Genomic DNA, 17,424 nt, shown 5'->3' on the forward strand with positions numbered 1-17,424 from the left:
GGTGTGTGGGCGCGGGTGTGTGGGCGCGGGTGTGTGGGCGCGGGTGCGGGTGCGGGTGCGGGTGCGGTGCGGGTGTGAGTGCGGGCGCTGGACCCCACCGAGCAGTCCTGGGTGGGGCCGGGCTCTGTCAACAGGAGCCCCAGGCCTAGTTCCTGCGAGGTTGGGCTCCTCCTACCCAGCGGGAGGTAGGGTGCGAGGAGGAAGTGTGTGTGTGCAGAACCATTGAAAGAGAAAGTGGAAGAGACTTTAATGAGTTCGAGGAGCAGAGGGAATTCTGAGAACTGGAAAGACGAGGCTTGGCTGGATGGGGCGCTCCCCTTTCTCCTTTCCTCAGCCGAGGCCACCACTAGCCATGCGGGTCGTCTCAGTCCCAGGGGGCAGTGTGTGTGTGTGTGGGGGGGGGGGGGGCCGGGGCACGCGCCCGCCTCCACACTTGGGTGTGTACCTTTGGACCTCTTTCCAAAACTGTAAAATGAGGACAATTAACAGGTCTTTGAGGTTAAATGAGACGGCATGTATAGTATAGTATCTGTCACCACATAGAAGCTCAACAAATGTTGGCCTCTCCGCCCAGGCTCTGCCGCTCCAACACACTGGATAGCTCTTAGATGAGGTAGTATCTAGGTCAGTCTTATCGCCGGGCGCCGGGAAACTCGGGCACACCTTCAGTTAAGCTCAGTTATAGGAAGCAAGTCTTTTCTTTCTGATATTCCTTCACCCTGGTATTACTATTGGTGCATGCTTTTTCCCCTCACATTTTTCTTCATAAAGATCAGAAATTTCTTGGGGTGGAGGACAGACAAGTGTGGTGACAGGCTCGCGCCCCCCCCCCCCCCCCCGCCCCATTCTCTTTTGTTTAGCTCACTGTTAAACCAAATCCAAGAGCTTTCAGAGACCACGGTGAGAACAGGCAGCTCTGGAGCCTGTTGGGGAGCTGAGAGAGACCAAGTCAAGGCTGTAAATTTGTGATGGAAAAAGCCACCAACGCTATAATTCATAAAGGGGCAGGAGAATGAATTGCCATTTCAAGTCTGCCTTTTCACCCTCGCTGGTTTGGCTCAGTGGATAGAGCATCAGCCTGTGGACTGGAAGGGTCCCAGGTTCAATTCTGGTCAGGGGCACATGCCCAGGTTGCGGTCCCCAGTGGGGGGCGTGGGGGAGGCAGCTGATCAATGATTCTCATCATTGACGTTTCTATCTCTCCCTTTCCCTTCCTCTCTGAAATAAATAAAATATATTTAAAAAATAAATAAAGTCTGTCTTTTCCAGGGTAATGGAAAGATATTCTATGTTCATGGATGGGAAGAATCAACATAGTTAAAATGGATATATATTACCCAAAGCAAGATACAGATTTAATGCAATCCCCATCAAAATACCAATGTCCTTCTTTAAACAAACAGAATGAGAAATCACCAGATTTGCGTGGAACCACAAAAGATTCTGAATAGCTAAAGCAAATGTGAAAAAAAGGAACAAAGCTGGAGGTGTCACACTACCTGACTTCAGATTTTACTACAGAGCTACAATAATAAAACAGTACGGTACTGGCAGAAAAACACACACACAGACCAATGGAACAGAATTGAGAGCCCAGATATAAAACCACATGTATATGGGCAAGTAATTTTTGACAAAGGAGCAAAAAACGCACAATGGAGAAAGCCTCTTCAATAGATGGTGCCGTGAAAATTCGGAAGCCACATGCAATGGAATGAATTACAGTTTGTCTCCATGTACAAAATCTAATTCAAAATGGATCAAAGACCTAAATATAAGACCTGAAACAGGAAATTACATAGAAGAAAACATAGGCACTAAATGTATGGACCTTGGCCTTAGAGAACATTTTATGAATTTGACCCAAGAGGCAAGGGAAGTAAAGGCAAAAATAGATGAATGGGACTGAATCAAACTAAAAGCTTCTGCACAGCAAAAGAAACTGACACCAGAACAAAAAGGCAGCCAACTGAATGGCAGGTGATATTTGCGAACAACAGCTCCGACAAGGGGGTAATATCCGAAGTATATAAATAAGTCATACAATTCACCACCAAACAAACAACCCAATTACAAAGTGGTCAGAGGACCCGAACAGACACTTCTCCCAAAGCATACAAATGGCCAATAGATACATGAAGAGATGCTCAACTTCACTGGCTATTAGGGAGATGCAAATAAAAAGTACAATGAGACCTTACCTCACACCTGTTAGAATGGCTATCATCCACAAGACTAGTAATGATAAGTGTTGGAGAGGTTGTGGAGAAAAAGGAACCCTCATTCACTGTCGTTGGGAATGTAGACTGGTACAGCCACTATGGAAAACAGTCTGGCAATTCCTCCAAAAATTAAGAATAGAGTTACCATATGTATGACCCAGCAATCCCTCTTCTGGGTATCTACTTGAAAAACTTGAAAACATTTATTTCCAAGGACATATGCACCCCTATGTTCATTAGAGCATTATTCACGGTGGCCAAGATATGGAGACTTAACAAAGTGTCCTTCGATAGAGGATTGGATAAAGAAAAGGTGGTACATCTATACTATGGAATACTAATCAGCCATGAGAAAAGATGAAATAGTGTCATTTGCAATAACATAGATGGACCATGAGAATATTATGGAAAGTGAAATAAGTCAGTCAGTAAAAGCTAAGAACCATATGACTTTACTCATATGTGAGATATAAAACTGAAACTCACAGACAGCAAACAGTATAGTGGTTACTGAGGGGTAGTAAAAGTAAAGGGGCCAAATATAGTGATGGAGAATGATTTGATTTTGGGTGGTGGGCACACAGTGCAATGTCTATATCGATCTTGTATCATAGACATGTACACTTGAAACCTATATGATCCTATTGGCCAATGTCACCCCAATAAATTTAAAAATAAAAAAATAAATTCCAGGGGAAGAAAAGTAGGGGGGATTTATCTTATTTTTCTCATGGCTTCATAATGCAGGGACCTGCCCCAGTTCAGATGGGACCAGCGGGGGAAGCACACAGGGGAGTTTCGAGTTTGGGGCAAACAGGTGAGCTTTGGGCACTGGCCCGTCACCAGCATTTATCAAGGGGTTTTAAGTAGAGTTGGACTGCTGGCTGCCCTGAGGCGGCTCACAGCGTAGGCGGATAGGGTTTCCTGCTCAGGAAGCAGAAAGGCGGACATGAAACCCCACTGGCCGGACAGAGGAAGACTGGAGGCCCAGCGCGGTTTTCAGGCCATGTCCGTGGCCCGTGTGCGCGGTGCAGCCGCCTTCCATATTCTGCTGTCTTGCTTTGAGGCCGGAGGGAACCCTGAGCTCTCCCGTGCCTTCTTCCTTCTCCGCATTCCTGCCTCTGTCACCTCCCCCAGAAGGTTCCTTCCGTGTCCTCAGTCTGTTGGGTGACAGGGCAGAACAAGGGTTTATGGAATATCTTCCCAACTTACCTCCCTTTAAGGAACAAAATATGTTATCTAGTCGGTCTTTGGGAAGACATTGAGAGGAAAGAGCTTAGCCAGCGAGCAGGACTGGCGCAGGCGTCCTGGTCCTGGGAATACTGGGAGTATTCCCTCCACTGACCCAGGGAAATCCACATACAGACTGGTTATTCCATTCCACAGTAAGAGCTAAGAGATCAGGAGTTGTTTAGGGCCCAGGGCAAGATGAGATTTACCTAGCAACTGATGACGCTACACTGAGGCACTCACTGATTTGTCTCTATGTTTGTCCCTGGCTACCTAGCCAATCTGACAACCCTCAGTTTGGGACGCGACTTGGGTGAGCTGGTAGGAGCAAGTTAGTATCTATCACTTGTTTATTGGGGATCGAGGGGCCTGGGCAATACCATATTCTGCTCAGCGTCTGGAGATCAACACCCAGGCTGGGGTTTCTGGGGCAGGTGAGGACTCAAGGCCCCTGGAAGAGCTGGTCCGGGGGACCGAATGCCCGGTCTCCCCAGGCAGATCATGAGCGCTCTCCTGCGGCTGCTGCTGGGCCTCAGCCTGGGCTGCACCGGAGCAGGTAAGGGCATTCCTTCCTGGGACCCGCCTTCCTCTGCTCCTGTTCGGGGCAGGGGGCTCAGTCTTGTTATTGGATTTGAACGCACTGACTGGTTTGTCTTCCTGCTACATACTCCGATGGCACTTGCACTGTACCTTTGTAGGGGTGTTAATAGTAATGAGGCTGTGGAATCATTTGTGTGATAAGGACCTCGGGCTGCGATGGAGGCAAGGGCTGCATCCCGGCTCCTCCCTCAGTGCCCGGCACACCGCCAGCGCTTCCTGAATGTGTACGGAGTGAATATTTGTAACACATCCAGCACGGAGCAAGGCCAACTCTTTCTCTTCTCACTCAGTAATGTGCCTCATTGAAGGTCTTGGCCTGGGCAAATCGTCATTTTTTAAACATGCAGATAATTTTGGGCCACTCCTGTCCCCATACTTGGTCTCACATAAGGAGGAAACAGGTTCTAAAAACACCTCTGCTGCTACCATCTAATCCCTTAATTGGGGCTCCTGGGGACTCCAGTTCATGAGCTTGGTCAGTAGATGCTGCCCAAGGTGGGACCCTCGTGTCCGGTCTCTGGGTGTCACTGACCCTGCTTCTTTCCCGCCCTCTCCTTTGGCTCCTGCAGGCGGCTTTGTGGCCCACGTGGTAAGCACCTGTCTGCTGGATGATGACGGGATTCCACAGGATTTCACTTACTGTATCTCCTTCAACAAAGATTTGCTGACCTGCTGGGATCCAGAGAAGAGAGCAATGGTCCCTGTTGAATTTGGGGTGCTGAATGGCTTGGCCACTTACCTCGCAAAGTACCTCAACAGCCAGGAAGTCCTGCTCCAGCGCTTGTCTGCGGGGCGCCAGGACTGTGCCACACGCACACAGCCCTTTTGGGAATCCCTGACCCAAAGGACACGTAAGGAGAGAGGGGCGCGTGGCGGGGGGGGGGGGGGGGCGGGGGGGGGTTTAGAAAGCACAGCTGAGAGAGGGGGGCCAGGGAGGATCCCTGCAGGCAAGGGGTTTGAGATTTGGGCAGAAAGTGTGTGGACCTGGATGTAAAAAGAGGGAGGTTGGCCCTAAAGCAGACATAGGTGGTCGGCAGGGATGGAGCAGGAACAAAGGAGGGGAAGTGATGCTTGAGGCCGCTTGGAGCTCTGGAGAGGACAGTCTGCTGCTTTCCACCTAGGCAGGCATCTCTGGGGCAGGTCCCAGCTCCACCGGGCGTGGCAGAATAGCCAGGATGGCTTCCCCAGGTGCACGCCTTTCGGTCCCAGGACCTGAGCTTCCAGGCCTGGGGTGGACCCGGCATGGGAGCTGAGGGAAGCCTCCGACCCTGCATGCTCTCTGCACTGAGAATGACTCAGAGCGGTCAAGGGAGACTTGGTCTCCACGGGGCAGAGTATTGTGCCCTGGGGTGTGGCTTCTGACCCGCCTTCCTCGGAATTGCCTGGGGAAGGTGCTCCTGAAAAGTGGGAGCCCCACGGACCCATGGAGTGAAAATCCCTGGGGATTCAGGCGAGGGAATCTGCATGTTACCACAACTTCTGGGATTTTGTTTGAAAAGCACCAAGATAGAGGCAAGCAGGAGGGTGACCTAGGAGAGTAAGCTAGTAAAGAAATGTGTACATTCACAGTCGCATTCATTTAAACTACACCTATCCAAATTTAAGAGAGTCCTGAGTTGGGCTTGTTTCCTTAAATTATCTGAGGAAAAAGGGCTTTATTTAGCAAGTTTATTTGTTGAGTGAGGTTTGAGGACAAAAGTCTTTTTCTACCTTTGCATAAACCCTAATTTATAACTCGGGACCACCGCCAGCTTATGTTTCTGAGATAAATACAGGGCCGCCCGGAACAGCTTGCAGTTCAGACCCGGCTATGCTTATTGTGGTCAAACATAATTTTGGAGGAGAAAAACCGGGAGGGGCAGTGAAGGAATGGGGGAAAGTAAAGAGTGAAGCAGGAGTAAATCCTAATTCCTTATTTCAAAGGGATGTGGGGCCCAGGTGGGCGTGCGGAGGGTGATTTGGCAAATCCATGAAGAATTAAAAAAAACAACAAAAACAAACAAACATAAAAAAAAAGAATTAAAAAAGGAAGGAAACCAGGTTGGAGAGAAGGCTCTCCCTCCTTCATGACCACTGTTTCCTCTGTGCAGGGCCACCATCTGTGCAAGTAGCCAAAGCCACTCCCGTTAACACGCGGGAGCCCGTGATGCTGGCCTGCTACGTGTGGGGCTTCTACCCGGCCGATGTGACCATCACGTGGAGGAAGAACGGGCAGCTTGTCCCCCCTCATGGCAGTGCTCATAAGGTTATCCAGTCCAATGGAGACTGGACCTACCAGACCCTCTCCCATTTAGCCACAACACCCTCTTTCGGGGACACCTACACCTGTGTGGTGGAGCACTTTGGGGCTCTTGAGCCCATCCTTCAGGACTGGAGTAAGTGCATGGTGGGGATGGTGGGGATGGTGGGGATGGGGGTTAAAGCAGACAGCTCTTGCTAGTGGTGGTTGAAAGTGAACAGCAGTATTTCAGCAGAGGGAGTGAGATGTGGGGAGGTCCACGGTGCATGGGAGAGGGAGATGCCGAGAATGAGAAGTGGTCTGGAGGAACTATGGAGGGCTTATGACTGGAGATGGGGGGCGGGGGCAATGGGATACAGGAACGGAGAGTCAGTTGTTGTTGCCGTTGTTATGGTGGTGTGGTTGATGTCATGTGCTTGTCTGAGATGGGAGGGGAGCAGGGCTGTCCTGAAAAGAGGATGTAGATTTCAGAACCAAAAATTGCGATGCAAGATTCTAGGGTCCTCAGATGTCCACTGTTCTGTTGTTGGGTAGGAATGGGAATTGGAGAAATAAAGAAGGTTGCAGAAGAAAGGGGACCCTCTCCTGGCCCGGGGCAGTGCTGGATTTGGGCTGCTCTATCAGGGAGGAAAAGCCGTGGCTGGTGGATGCTTGGGGCTAACGAACAAGAAGCCAGTCATGATTGCTCAAACCCCAGGATTGGAGGTAGTTGAAGGAACTGAGAAGTTGCACACAGATCTGGGGATCCTTGGGAAAGAGAAGAGGAAGAAATGAAGAAGAGGAAGTGTGTACAAAGGGCCAGGGAACAGGATGCCACGCTGGCTGCTGGCAGCAGACCTCGCCCTGTGGGAAGTGTGCGTCTTATTGGGCAGCTGCGAAGGGCATGAGGAGCAGAGAGTGGAACCCACAGGCTCACCTGAGCTCTCCTGGGAAAGTCTCCTGCACAGCCTGCCCAAGAAGTTCCCTTTGGTGGTGGAATGTTCATTTAACCTGAGAAAGGAATCCAGGTGGGACAGGGTTTAGAGTAGCATCAGCTCTAGGCTGTGAATGGGCTGGAGACAGGTTCTGGAAGAACACACGGGAAATCCGGATGTGGACAGGAGGAGACACGTAACTGGTGGAATACAACCACTGGAAGTTAGGAAAGGTGGAAAGACATGTTAGTATAGTAGGAAAAACTCAGATAGAGTAAGTAAGGGAGCAGACATTGTCACCATGGGTCATTGGAAAGGGGAATGAGGAACCCTTTATTCTTTGGTGAGGGTGCCTCTGGGGTGAAGGAAGAGAGGCCCCACCATACTTGACAGGAACTAGAAGCCAGGGCGCTAACTTTAGGGGTCCCCTAGGATTACTCTAGGGATATTCACAGAATGGGAGTTTTGAGGAGGGAGGTGGAGTGAGCTAGGCCTTTGGGGTTGGGAAAAAGCCCCTGGGAACCCACTAGGTGGAGGTTGAAATAAATGAAGTTGCTCTGGGGATGAGCAACAGGGATTGGTTCTAGTAGGTTTCTGTTTTTGCAGCCCCTGGACTGTCCCCGGAGCAGACAGTGAAGGTTTCTGTGTCTGTAGCGGCTCTGGGCCTGGGCCTCATCATCTTCTCCCTGGGTTTGCTCAGCTGGCGGAGAGCCGGCTCCTCTGGTGAGTGGCCCCCCTGAACTCCCAGGCTCCACTGACTCCTGTCAGTGACTGGTTCTCTCATTGCTACTTCATTTGCTGTGAATAATGCCAGAGACTTTTACCCACAAAGACTTCCCTCTAATCAACTATTTTCCTCTCCTAGGCTATACTGTCCTCGCTGGGTCCACTTATCCAGGAGGTAACATCTGTGTTGTCTGTTTGCCTACGGGCCCTTTGGGAGGGGTGAAGTTTGAGGGGTCAGCGTTGGGTTCAGCTAGTGGTGCTTTTTGGAGGGGTGAGCTTCCACCGGGATCAGGCCAAGAGCATGAGTTAGCCACCACTCTTGGGATTAGGAGCTGCTTCCTGTGTGTGCCTACCTTCCTCTTCTACCCAACGGAGTGTCTACAGGGAGGAGGCTGCGGATGGCTCTGGGATTTTCAGTATCACTGTATTAAGGGCTCAGGCATGATGGTTACAGAGACAAATGTTGGGGTCAGGTTGGTTTGAAGCCTTGTCATCTCCTTTTTATTTCTTCTGCAGGTCGGCACATTTCCTAGAGGCAGGATTCTGCAGCGTCCACTCCACAAGAGAAAGATTCAGACTCTTAGTGGTGTCTGCGCTCCTCCAGCACCCTCAGACCCTCTGGTTTCTCTGGGATTCTCCATCCGTTTCTTTGAGTTTCCCAGTCTCCTCCGTATGTAAACCTTAGCAACTGGAGGAGCTCATTTCTGGAGATATTCTGTAACCAAGTTACTGTCCAAGGCTGTGTTTCTGGGGTGAATATAATCCGGGGAAGGAGGCCAAACTTGCTCCTCGGCCCCGCTGTGACACGCGGACAGTGAGTCGCTGGTGACATCGCCGAGGAATAAACTCTGGTGGAAGCACAGCTTTTCCTGCCTTTTCCTGCGGCGCTGCGGAGGGGCCATGGGCAGAGCTGGGGGCTGGGGTTGGTGCTCTCCTACTTGAGTGGAGGAGTTCTCCTCCCATTTCTCCATCTAGAAACGGAATTTGGGGCAGTTTTTAAATTTGTAATTTATAAGAAGAAATTGAACTATGGAGGGATGGACTCACCGAGTAGAGGAAGGGATTAACATCTTGCTTACTTCATAAGGGATCCTATGAAGCTTATATTTGTAAACGGCTAAGACATTGCATGGCACAAAGCGAGCCCACAGTAGTGACGTTAGCTATGAGCAGTTACTCAGCTTTCTGGGCCAGGCATCGTGTCAGGTGCTTCACATGCATCATTTCATTCCATCCTCATCACAACCCTGACAGGCCTCAGGCAGCGTCCAGGGGTGGAGCTTAACCTTAGACCTGAGTTCTGGGAGTTACTTCTTCCGTGCCCTGTGCCCTACCTGGGGCAGGGGACAGCTGAGTGCTCATCATGACCTTGCCCTGGGCTGAGAGCTTTGTTTGTATCTCACCATAACCCATACCTGCATAGGGAGCAGACTGTCTCCCTCCACGTCACACACGAAGAAAGGGAGGTCCAGAGAGGTTCAATACCTGTCTAAGGTCACAGACATATTAAAAAAAACCACACGAAACTTAAATTGATTTGAGAGGGAAGGAGGGAGAGAGAGAGGCATTGACTCGTTGTTCCACCCTTGGCTGCTTCCTGTGTGTGCCCTGACCAGGGATGGAACCTACAATCCTGCAGGGCACATCCAGACAGAGTTCTAACCGATTGAGATACCGGCCAGGACAAAGAACAAATTCTTCACAGGATGTGCGTCTACCTGAGCCGAAGTAACTAGACTGCTTCATTCTGAGGCCCCTGGCGCGGGTGTGCACACGGCTCTTCAGAGCCAGCCTCCCGTTCCCTCCTACCCCAACCCAACGGGCACCCCTGTGGGGGCTGGGTTTCAAACTGCGGATACCGGGTGCTGTTTGCGCCCAGCAAAGGGCCAGGCCTGCTGCGCACAGAAAGCTGGCTGTGCAGCCCCGTCTGCAAGTAGAGCTGGATGCTGGACTTCAGGCAAAGAAGAGAAGCCAGAAGCAAGAACACGTGCTGGAGGAGCTTAGCCCAGCAGCAGACTGTGGCAGGAGGGCCAGGGGCCAGGCGGGCCCGTGTGGGTCTCTAGATAGGAGCCCACGAGGAGTCTGAGGAGCAGGGGCAGGAGGCTGTGGGACCCTCCTGTGTGCCGCTGTCCAGGGGTGGGGGTGGGTGGACAGTGTCTCTGGGGACGGGCCTGCCTGAGGGTGGGCGGAGCCCCATTCAACAGACTTGATGTCCGAACGGTGCTCAGTGTTTGTCCAGTCAGTGAACCGATGGCCTCCACACGTGGTTTCCCCGAGGACCCTGTGAGCAGGCCTCTCTGGAAGGGGTTTAGCGGAGGTCACGGGGAGGGAAGAGCTCATGAATTCAAAATGGTTATTCCATGAGCAAGGCCCTGAAGGCTGGAAGAGAAGGGTGCCGTGTGCTAATCGCTAAATGTAGGCCCAGAAACGAATCTCCAGACCCTGATCCGTTTTATGTTTCGTTTAAAGTTTTTAGATAGTGTTTACTTAATTAGCGTGGGCATCGTGTACTAACCCTCCACCACACTGCCGCCTTTCCTTTAGTAGCTTGCTGTTTGAAGGCTTGTCAGCTTTCATTTTTCCACCCATTGTTCTTGTTTCTGCTTGCTTGACAGGAAATTCCCTTTGAAATTCTAGGCTAGCCCAGGGTGGGCTTTGCGTCTTGGCCACGCCTGGCCGGTTTGGAGAAGCTGTGCATGGGGCGGGCCTGGTCTGGTCACAGCGGAGGGAAGCACGGACAGGCCCCAGGGCAGGAAGTGGGTCAGCTGGTTGGACAGCTTCCAGTCCCCTGGGGAGACTTCCGTGCCCTGACCGTGAGGTTTTCGTTTTATCCAGATGCGGAGCAGGGAAAAGTGCCCTGTAGGTCTCCCGGGTCCAGCACCGCAGGTAGCAACAGGGACAAAAGGGAGGATGCACAAGTCATTACACAGGGGAGTGCCTGGTGCCTGGAAGGGAGGTGGACGAGGGTTAACGGGCCAGCTCCAGGGCTGAAAGGACAGTAGAGTGTGGAACAGAATTAAATTCCCGAAAGGTATGTGTGTGTGAGAGAGAAAGTGTTGGGTTTTGGGTTATCTTATCCAAGTGGTACAAGAAACGATTCTTTCTTCAATGTCTTATGTGGTTTTTTAAAATCCTCACCTGAAGATATTTTTCCATTGATTTTTAGAGAGAGTGGAAGAGACAGGGAAAAACCGATAGAAATATCAACAGAGAAACACAGCAATTGGTTGCCTCGAGCCTGCAACCAAGGTATGTGCCCTTGGCCAGAATCAAACCCAGGACCCTTCAGTCCACAGGCTGATGCTCTATCCACTGAGTCAAACCAGCCAGGTGTCTTGTTTGTTTTAAAAGCTGAACTTGGAGCTGGAATTGACTTTGAAGGTCATGTAGCCCTATTCTTCACCATCAAAGAGCTGGCTCTGTGTCCAGGAGGGCACCCACGCTGCAGGGAGAACTTCAACCCTCCGGGCAGTACCACTACTTTAGGGAATGTGTTGGCTTCAAGTTTGAGGGTTTTCTTTTGACCATTAAGGACAATGGGAACAAAGTCCAAATATACAGCGGTGTGTGTGTGTATGCGTGTGTGTGTGTGTGTGTGCGCGCGCACACGTGTTCTCAGCATTCTATCTTGTGTTCCAGGTCTGCTCTGTTTCCTGACTCATGCACACATTCGTGTGAAAGGAACAGACAAGATTGGTATTTAATCTCAATGTTTATTTAGGAAAATTATATTTCGATCATCTTCTCAAGTAATTCTGTTTGCAAAATAAAATTAGGGAAATGAGATGACAGATGAGGGTGGAGTCTAACCCCATCCCCACTTTGGTTTCGCATGGAGTGCCTGCCATTCCCAAGAGCCCTCACACGGCCTTGAAGTAGGGCCCGGGCGACTCCTCCGTGTGCTTCCTGCCACCCTTGGCCAGACAGTCCCCAGGGCTGCAGAGAGTGGAGAGGCCTCACACCCACAGAGATCGCGCCCAGACAGGGCTCACTGCCCCCCCTCCCCACTGTTTCATTGCATGTGAGGGTTCCAAGAGCCTCTGGCCAGACTGCTCTGGGGCAGCGAATGAGCAACAAATGGCTTGCACTGTGTCAGGGCCACAACAGAAAAGAGGGCTCACTCCACGGAGGCCAGTCCAAGGAGAGTTTATTTACCAGGCAGTGTTTACGAAGAAGGGGGTGCAGGGACCTGGCACGCAGCTGGGCTCCCCAAGGCCTGAAGAGACAGGGCTGGGGGTTATCTTTCAGGAGGACAGCGAGCTCCAGCGAGTCTCCATCTTGCCAGCAGCAGTTCCCCCAGGCAAGGGACACAGCCAGCCCAAGGTGACCTTCAGGGAGGGAGCCAAGGGCACAAAAACCCTGACCTGGCCCACCTTCCTGGCTTTTGGTGCGAGGCTGAAAGCAAGGAGCTCGGCACCTGTGCTGTCCTACAGGCCGGCAGCGGGCCAGTCACCAGGGTGGAGTGTGGGTCGGGAAGGGCAGCTGGAGGTCCGTGGGCACAAGTGCAATATGAAGGAAAGGCTGGTGAGTCTTTCTTCCTGGCTTGCAGGTGGCTGCCTTCTGGTCCTCACTTGGAGATCACGAATTGGAGAGAGGGAATAGTTTGAGCTCTCTTTCTCTCTCTCTTTTTTAACCTCACCCAAGGATATTTTTCCATTAATTTTTTAGAGAGAGTGGAAGGGAGAGAGAAGAGGGAGAGAGAAAGAGAGAAAGAGAGACAGAGGAGACAGAGAAACATTGATGTGAGAAAGACACATCAACTGTTTGCTTCCCACTCGCACCCCAACTGGGGCCAGGGATCCAGCCTGCAACCGAAGTACATGCCCTTGTCCAGGAAATGAACCCAAGACGCCTTGGTATGAGAGCCAATGCTCTAACCACTGAACCAAACCAGACAGGGCTCTTTCTCTTTTTATAAGGACACGAATCCTATAACCTTAATTACTTTCATTAAGGCCCTATCTCCAAATTCATCCATCAGGTGTTAGAGCTTCAATATATGAATTTGGGGTGGGAGGCAAAATTCAGCCTATATTAATATGGGAGGGCTTTTTTTGGTTATTTTATTTATTTTTTCTATTTTTCACTTCTGTTTATTTTATTCTTCTTTTCTGTGGCTTACTTGAGCATGTTTTTTTGATAATTGTTTTTTTTTTAATCTACTAGAGGCCTGCTGCATGAAATTCATACAAGGAGCCCTCACAGCCCCGGCTGCCTCCTGGCCCCAGCTGCCTCGCAGCCTGGCGGCCCTGCGGCCCCGCCCTTTGCCCACTGGTCGTTCCAGAAGGTCATTCTGCCATCCTGTCTAATTAGCATATTAGCTCTTTATTATAAAGGATAGTGTTTTTGAGTATATCTGTTTGTATAGCAACTTCAGAGTGTTATTTTAGGTGTAACATTATACATACATAATTATCCCCATCTACTGTGTTGTCATTTACCAGTTTGAATGAAGTATGGAAACCTTACTTCCCTTTATCTCCCTTTTTCTTCCTTCATTTATCATATAACTAGTGGCCCAGTACACAAATTCATGCACATTAAAAGGAAATTAATTAGAAGAAATATTTTAATATTGCTATTCACCCTTTCTCTATAATAGAAGTGTCAACCAAATTCATGCTCAACAATGACAGATGGAAACACATGTGTGCAATTGGCACCAGCAAGAGCTTTATATGTATCACACATGCATGAGTCAACTTAGCCTTTTATAGATATAGAATAAACTTGTTTAATTAGACCTACTTTCTGATTTAGCTAAACTTTTTCCAGCCCAGTGAAGCATCCCAACTTCTCTTTCAGGTAATTGTTAGCAACACAGCAGTAAATATCAACATGAAACAGATTATTATTGTAGATCATGCAGGGAGAACAAAGGGTAAAATATTTAACTGCAGCAGTGTTTGACTCTATTCTGTGCAGTGAGAAAACCTGAAGTCATTTTCAAAGTCCACCATTTCTTACTTCTTTTCAGTCAGGTCAAGTTTCTAAGCTTTCTAAATCTTCATTTTCTGGCTAATGAAAAGAAAATAGGATTCTACCAAGTCTCCTGTCTACCTACTCCAGGACTTCTGTGAGGATCAAATGAGATGAGGCATAAAAAAACGCTTCACAGACATTTGGTTAAAATGTGAAAAGTTTGCACCTGGTTATAAAACAAGTTCCTAGGCTGAAGAAACTGCAAGGAGGCTAATCGCTAGGGAGAGGAAGCCGGGTGTTGCTACGTGATGTCATTACTCGGATGGACACTTAGCATATTAGCCTTTTATATATATAGATTGTCTTAACTATTTCCTCTGCACACATTTAGAGCATGTCAGGCAATATTATAATTTTTGCTTTACCCACTGAACATAACTTAAAAAACTAAGGATAATTTTTTTGTATTTACTTATATTTTTTGTTTACATTGCTCTTTCTTCTTTCTTGATGTTCCAGAGTTTCTATTTTGTCATTTTCATTCTGTTTATATAACTTCTTTCAGCCATTGTCATTGTGCTGGGCAGGTGTGGGACATCCCCTCTCCCCCATTTCCTCTGCCACTGACTTCTAGGGGAGGGGACCTCATTACTGGTCTGAAGAAATGAAATTCTTGGCATTCAAATGGGTCTACTTGGACAGCACTGCAGGGAGAGTTCGAGTGCCTCTTACAGCCCCAAGAGAGTGGAAGTCTAGGCTTCCAATTGGATCTTTCTGCGAGTAGGAGTGGGGCTAGTTATTTCTGTGGTGTTTGCCTGGCTTAGAGCAGTTCTTTTCTAAAAGTTTTCTGTCTTGAAGGGCTACCTCTGTCCTGATCTTTTGGTTATTGCTATCAGCTGTGCATGAGTGTGTGTGTGTGTGTGTGTGTGTGTGTGTGTGTGTGTGTGTGCGCGCGCGCGCCCTGGGACACAGGAGTTCAAAGGAACGCCCAGGGAACTCGCCATGTGTCATGCCTCGGGTCCTGGCCTCCTACAGGGTCTGCCTTCTTATCTCTCCCTCTTATGTTTGTTTTGTATATAACGTCCAGGGTTTTTGGTTGTACTTAGAGGGAGGACTAGAGAAAAGTATGTTTATTTTATCTTTCCAGAAGCAGAAGTTCTTGCTGTAGGTTTTTATGTATCAACTTTTCTAAATTAAGTAGATTTTCTTTTTATTCCTAGTTTTCTAAAAGTTAAAAAAATCAACATAAATAGATGTTGAAATTTTAGAAATAGTTTTAAATTTTGCATTGATTTTTTTATTTGTATTTTTGTGTTTTCCCTCTTAATCTCTTAATAATGGTGAGATCTTTTGATGTGAATATCTTCGCTTTCCTGGAATAAACCCTGTTTGATCATCCTATAGTTACACATTTACTGTTGGTTTCACTTAGTTAATATTTTACTTGGGGAGCTGTGTTTACTTTAATAAAGCATGGGCACAAAACTTGCTTTTCTTGTATTTATTTATTTTGTAATAAAAATTCTTTTTTTTTCTTCTTTCTTTTTTAAGAATTTTGTGAGTTTATTTGAGCCAAACTGTCGACATATGCCGGGAAGCAGAACCTCAAGGAATTGAGATAATGCTCCCTAAAAATTCTAATAGGCAATGTGCTGAGTAGATTTTGTTCTTTATCCTCTTTTCTAGAACAACTACATATGTATCTTCTTAAAGGCCAACTTTAGTTTTCGTTAAAACTTTTGTTGCTTTTAGTTCTCAGCGACGCCTATCCTTCTCTTTATTAATCCCTTCCTCCTTTGGGTGGTTTGTTCTGTTCCTTTTAAACTAACTTCTAGCATTTTATTTATTTTTTGTTAATAAATGTATTTGAAGTTAAAGAATTTCCCTCTAAATTCTGTTTTATTTTATTTTTTTAAAAAATATATTTTATTGATTTTTTACAGAGAGGAAGGGAGAGAGATAGAGAGCTAGAAACATCGATCAGCCGCCTCCTGCACATCTCCTACTGGGGATGTGCCCGCAACCCAGGTACATGCCCTTGACCGGAACCGAACCTGGGACCTTTCAGTCCGCAGGCCGACGCTCTACCCACTGAGCCAAACCGGTTTCGGCCTAAATTCTGTTTTAAACATATCACATAAATTTTGTTATCTAATGTTTTACTTTCTATTCAGTTCTACATTTTAATATTCTTTATAATTTTTATTTTAACTCAAATGTTATTTATGAAAGCTTTAACCTTCTTATTTTGCAATGACTTCAAACATAGAGAAAGTTATAAAAATTCCTATGGCGCTTTGTCTAGATTCAACAACTTTTAACATTTTGCTGTGTCGCTTTCTGTTCCTCTCTGCTTCTGTCTCTGAGGCTTTTTCCTAATCATTTTAGAGTAAGTCGCAGACATCACGCCCCTTCGCTGCTAAATATTTCGGTGAGTTTTTTAAGAACAAGGACATTCTTATATAGAAACACAGGAATGATAATATTCAGGAAATTTAACTTTGATATCATACTGTCATCTACTCTACAGTACATAGTCCAATTCCACTAGTTTTCTCAATAAAGATCCTTGTGGTTCCCCCATTCCCCCACCTCCTGCCCTGCAATCCAGAATCACGCACTTCAGTAAGTTGTCCTGTTTCTTTAGTCATTTTTAACCTGAGGAATTCTTTGGTTCTTATTTATTAAGACTTGATTAATAAGCTTGAGCTTAAATAATTTAATTCTGTTCTTCAAGATATCTGCTTATTTTCCGGCCTACATACCGTTTTTGAGAGAAGTTTGTTAAAATCATCAACTGCAATTAGAAAAAACCTTCTATCTGTAGTTCTCTTAGCTATTGCTTTATAAATTGTGAGGTTGTATTGCTGATGTTATATTGTACTTGTGATTGCTACACCTCCTTGCTAATCTTTTTCCTCCTTTTAGTCGCAACCTTCCTGTGTTTGGTTTGAGTGTCCTTGTTGTAAATAACACGTTGTTTGGTCTTTTATTTCCTCCGTTGTGAGCCTCTGTCTTTTCATTGGTAACTGCTGACGCATTAGGACGTATATTTACAACTCATTTCACATATTGTATTTATTACATATTGTTTCTTCTTTTTTTCGTGCTTTCCATTTGATGGACTAATTGTTTTTTATGCTGGATTAAAAGTTATGTATACTGATTATGTTTTTATGATGGTGACCTTTAATTTAAGACATATGCTATGTATGCTTACCTTTATTAATTCCTTAAAACATCTTAATATTTATATCTTCCTCCCAAATTTTTTAGTACACTCATATGTCCTTTTGATTTCCTTTTAAAAGTGTTACTTATTTAAAAGTTTTCTTCCAGCTTTATTGATGTATGCATAACAAATAAATTTATATGTATTTAAGTTGCACAATGTGATTTTTAAAACGGTGTACAATGTGATAAATTAATATACACATACATTGTGAAATAATTACCACAATTAGGTTAATTTAATGCACCCATCGCCTGCCATCTTGATTTTTTCCTTCTTTCACACAAATGTCAATCCCCTCACCAAGTGGATATTGTCTAAACTTTAAAATCTGGCCAC

At 47.1% G+C, this 17,424-nt stretch overlaps 1 protein-coding gene across 1 annotated transcript; it reads left to right on the plus strand.

Annotated features, from left to right (window-relative positions):
- The first annotated feature begins 3,729 nt into the window (after positions 1-3,729).
- On the plus strand, positions 3,730-8,793 carry LOC118679633 (HLA class II histocompatibility antigen, DM beta chain). The gene is made up of 6 exons (XM_036356601.1): positions 3,730-4,008; positions 4,622-4,903; positions 6,143-6,427; positions 7,812-7,928; positions 8,071-8,106; positions 8,448-8,793. Exons 1-6 carry the CDS (start codon positions 3,930-3,932, stop codon positions 8,462-8,464), a joined length of 816 nt encoding a protein of 271 aa, XP_036212494.1. The 5' UTR covers positions 3,730-3,929; the 3' UTR covers positions 8,465-8,793.
- Positions 8,794-17,424: the final 8,631 nt, after the last annotated feature.

Source organism: Myotis myotis, unplaced genomic scaffold (genome assembly GCF_014108235.1).
Source record: "Myotis myotis isolate mMyoMyo1 unplaced genomic scaffold, mMyoMyo1.p scaffold_m19_p_26, whole genome shotgun sequence".
NCBI classification, from domain to species: domain Eukaryota; kingdom Metazoa; phylum Chordata; class Mammalia; order Chiroptera; family Vespertilionidae; genus Myotis; species Myotis myotis.

What these genes read in the sequence shown, in the direction of transcription:
- LOC118679633 (XM_036356601.1), top strand. Translation starts at nt 3,930, where the DNA reads ATGCCCGGTCTCCCCAGGCAGATCATGAGCGCTCTCCTGCGGCTGCTG. An exon ending in ATCCCTGACCCAAAGGACAC is followed by an intron (nt 4,904 to 6,142) that starts GTAAGGAGAGAG and finishes TCCTCTGTGCAG; the next exon opens with GGCCACCATCTGTGCAAGTA. An exon ending in GCCCATCCTTCAGGACTGGA is followed by an intron (nt 6,428 to 7,811) that starts GTAAGTGCATGG and finishes CTGTTTTTGCAG; the next exon opens with CCCCTGGACTGTCCCCGGAG.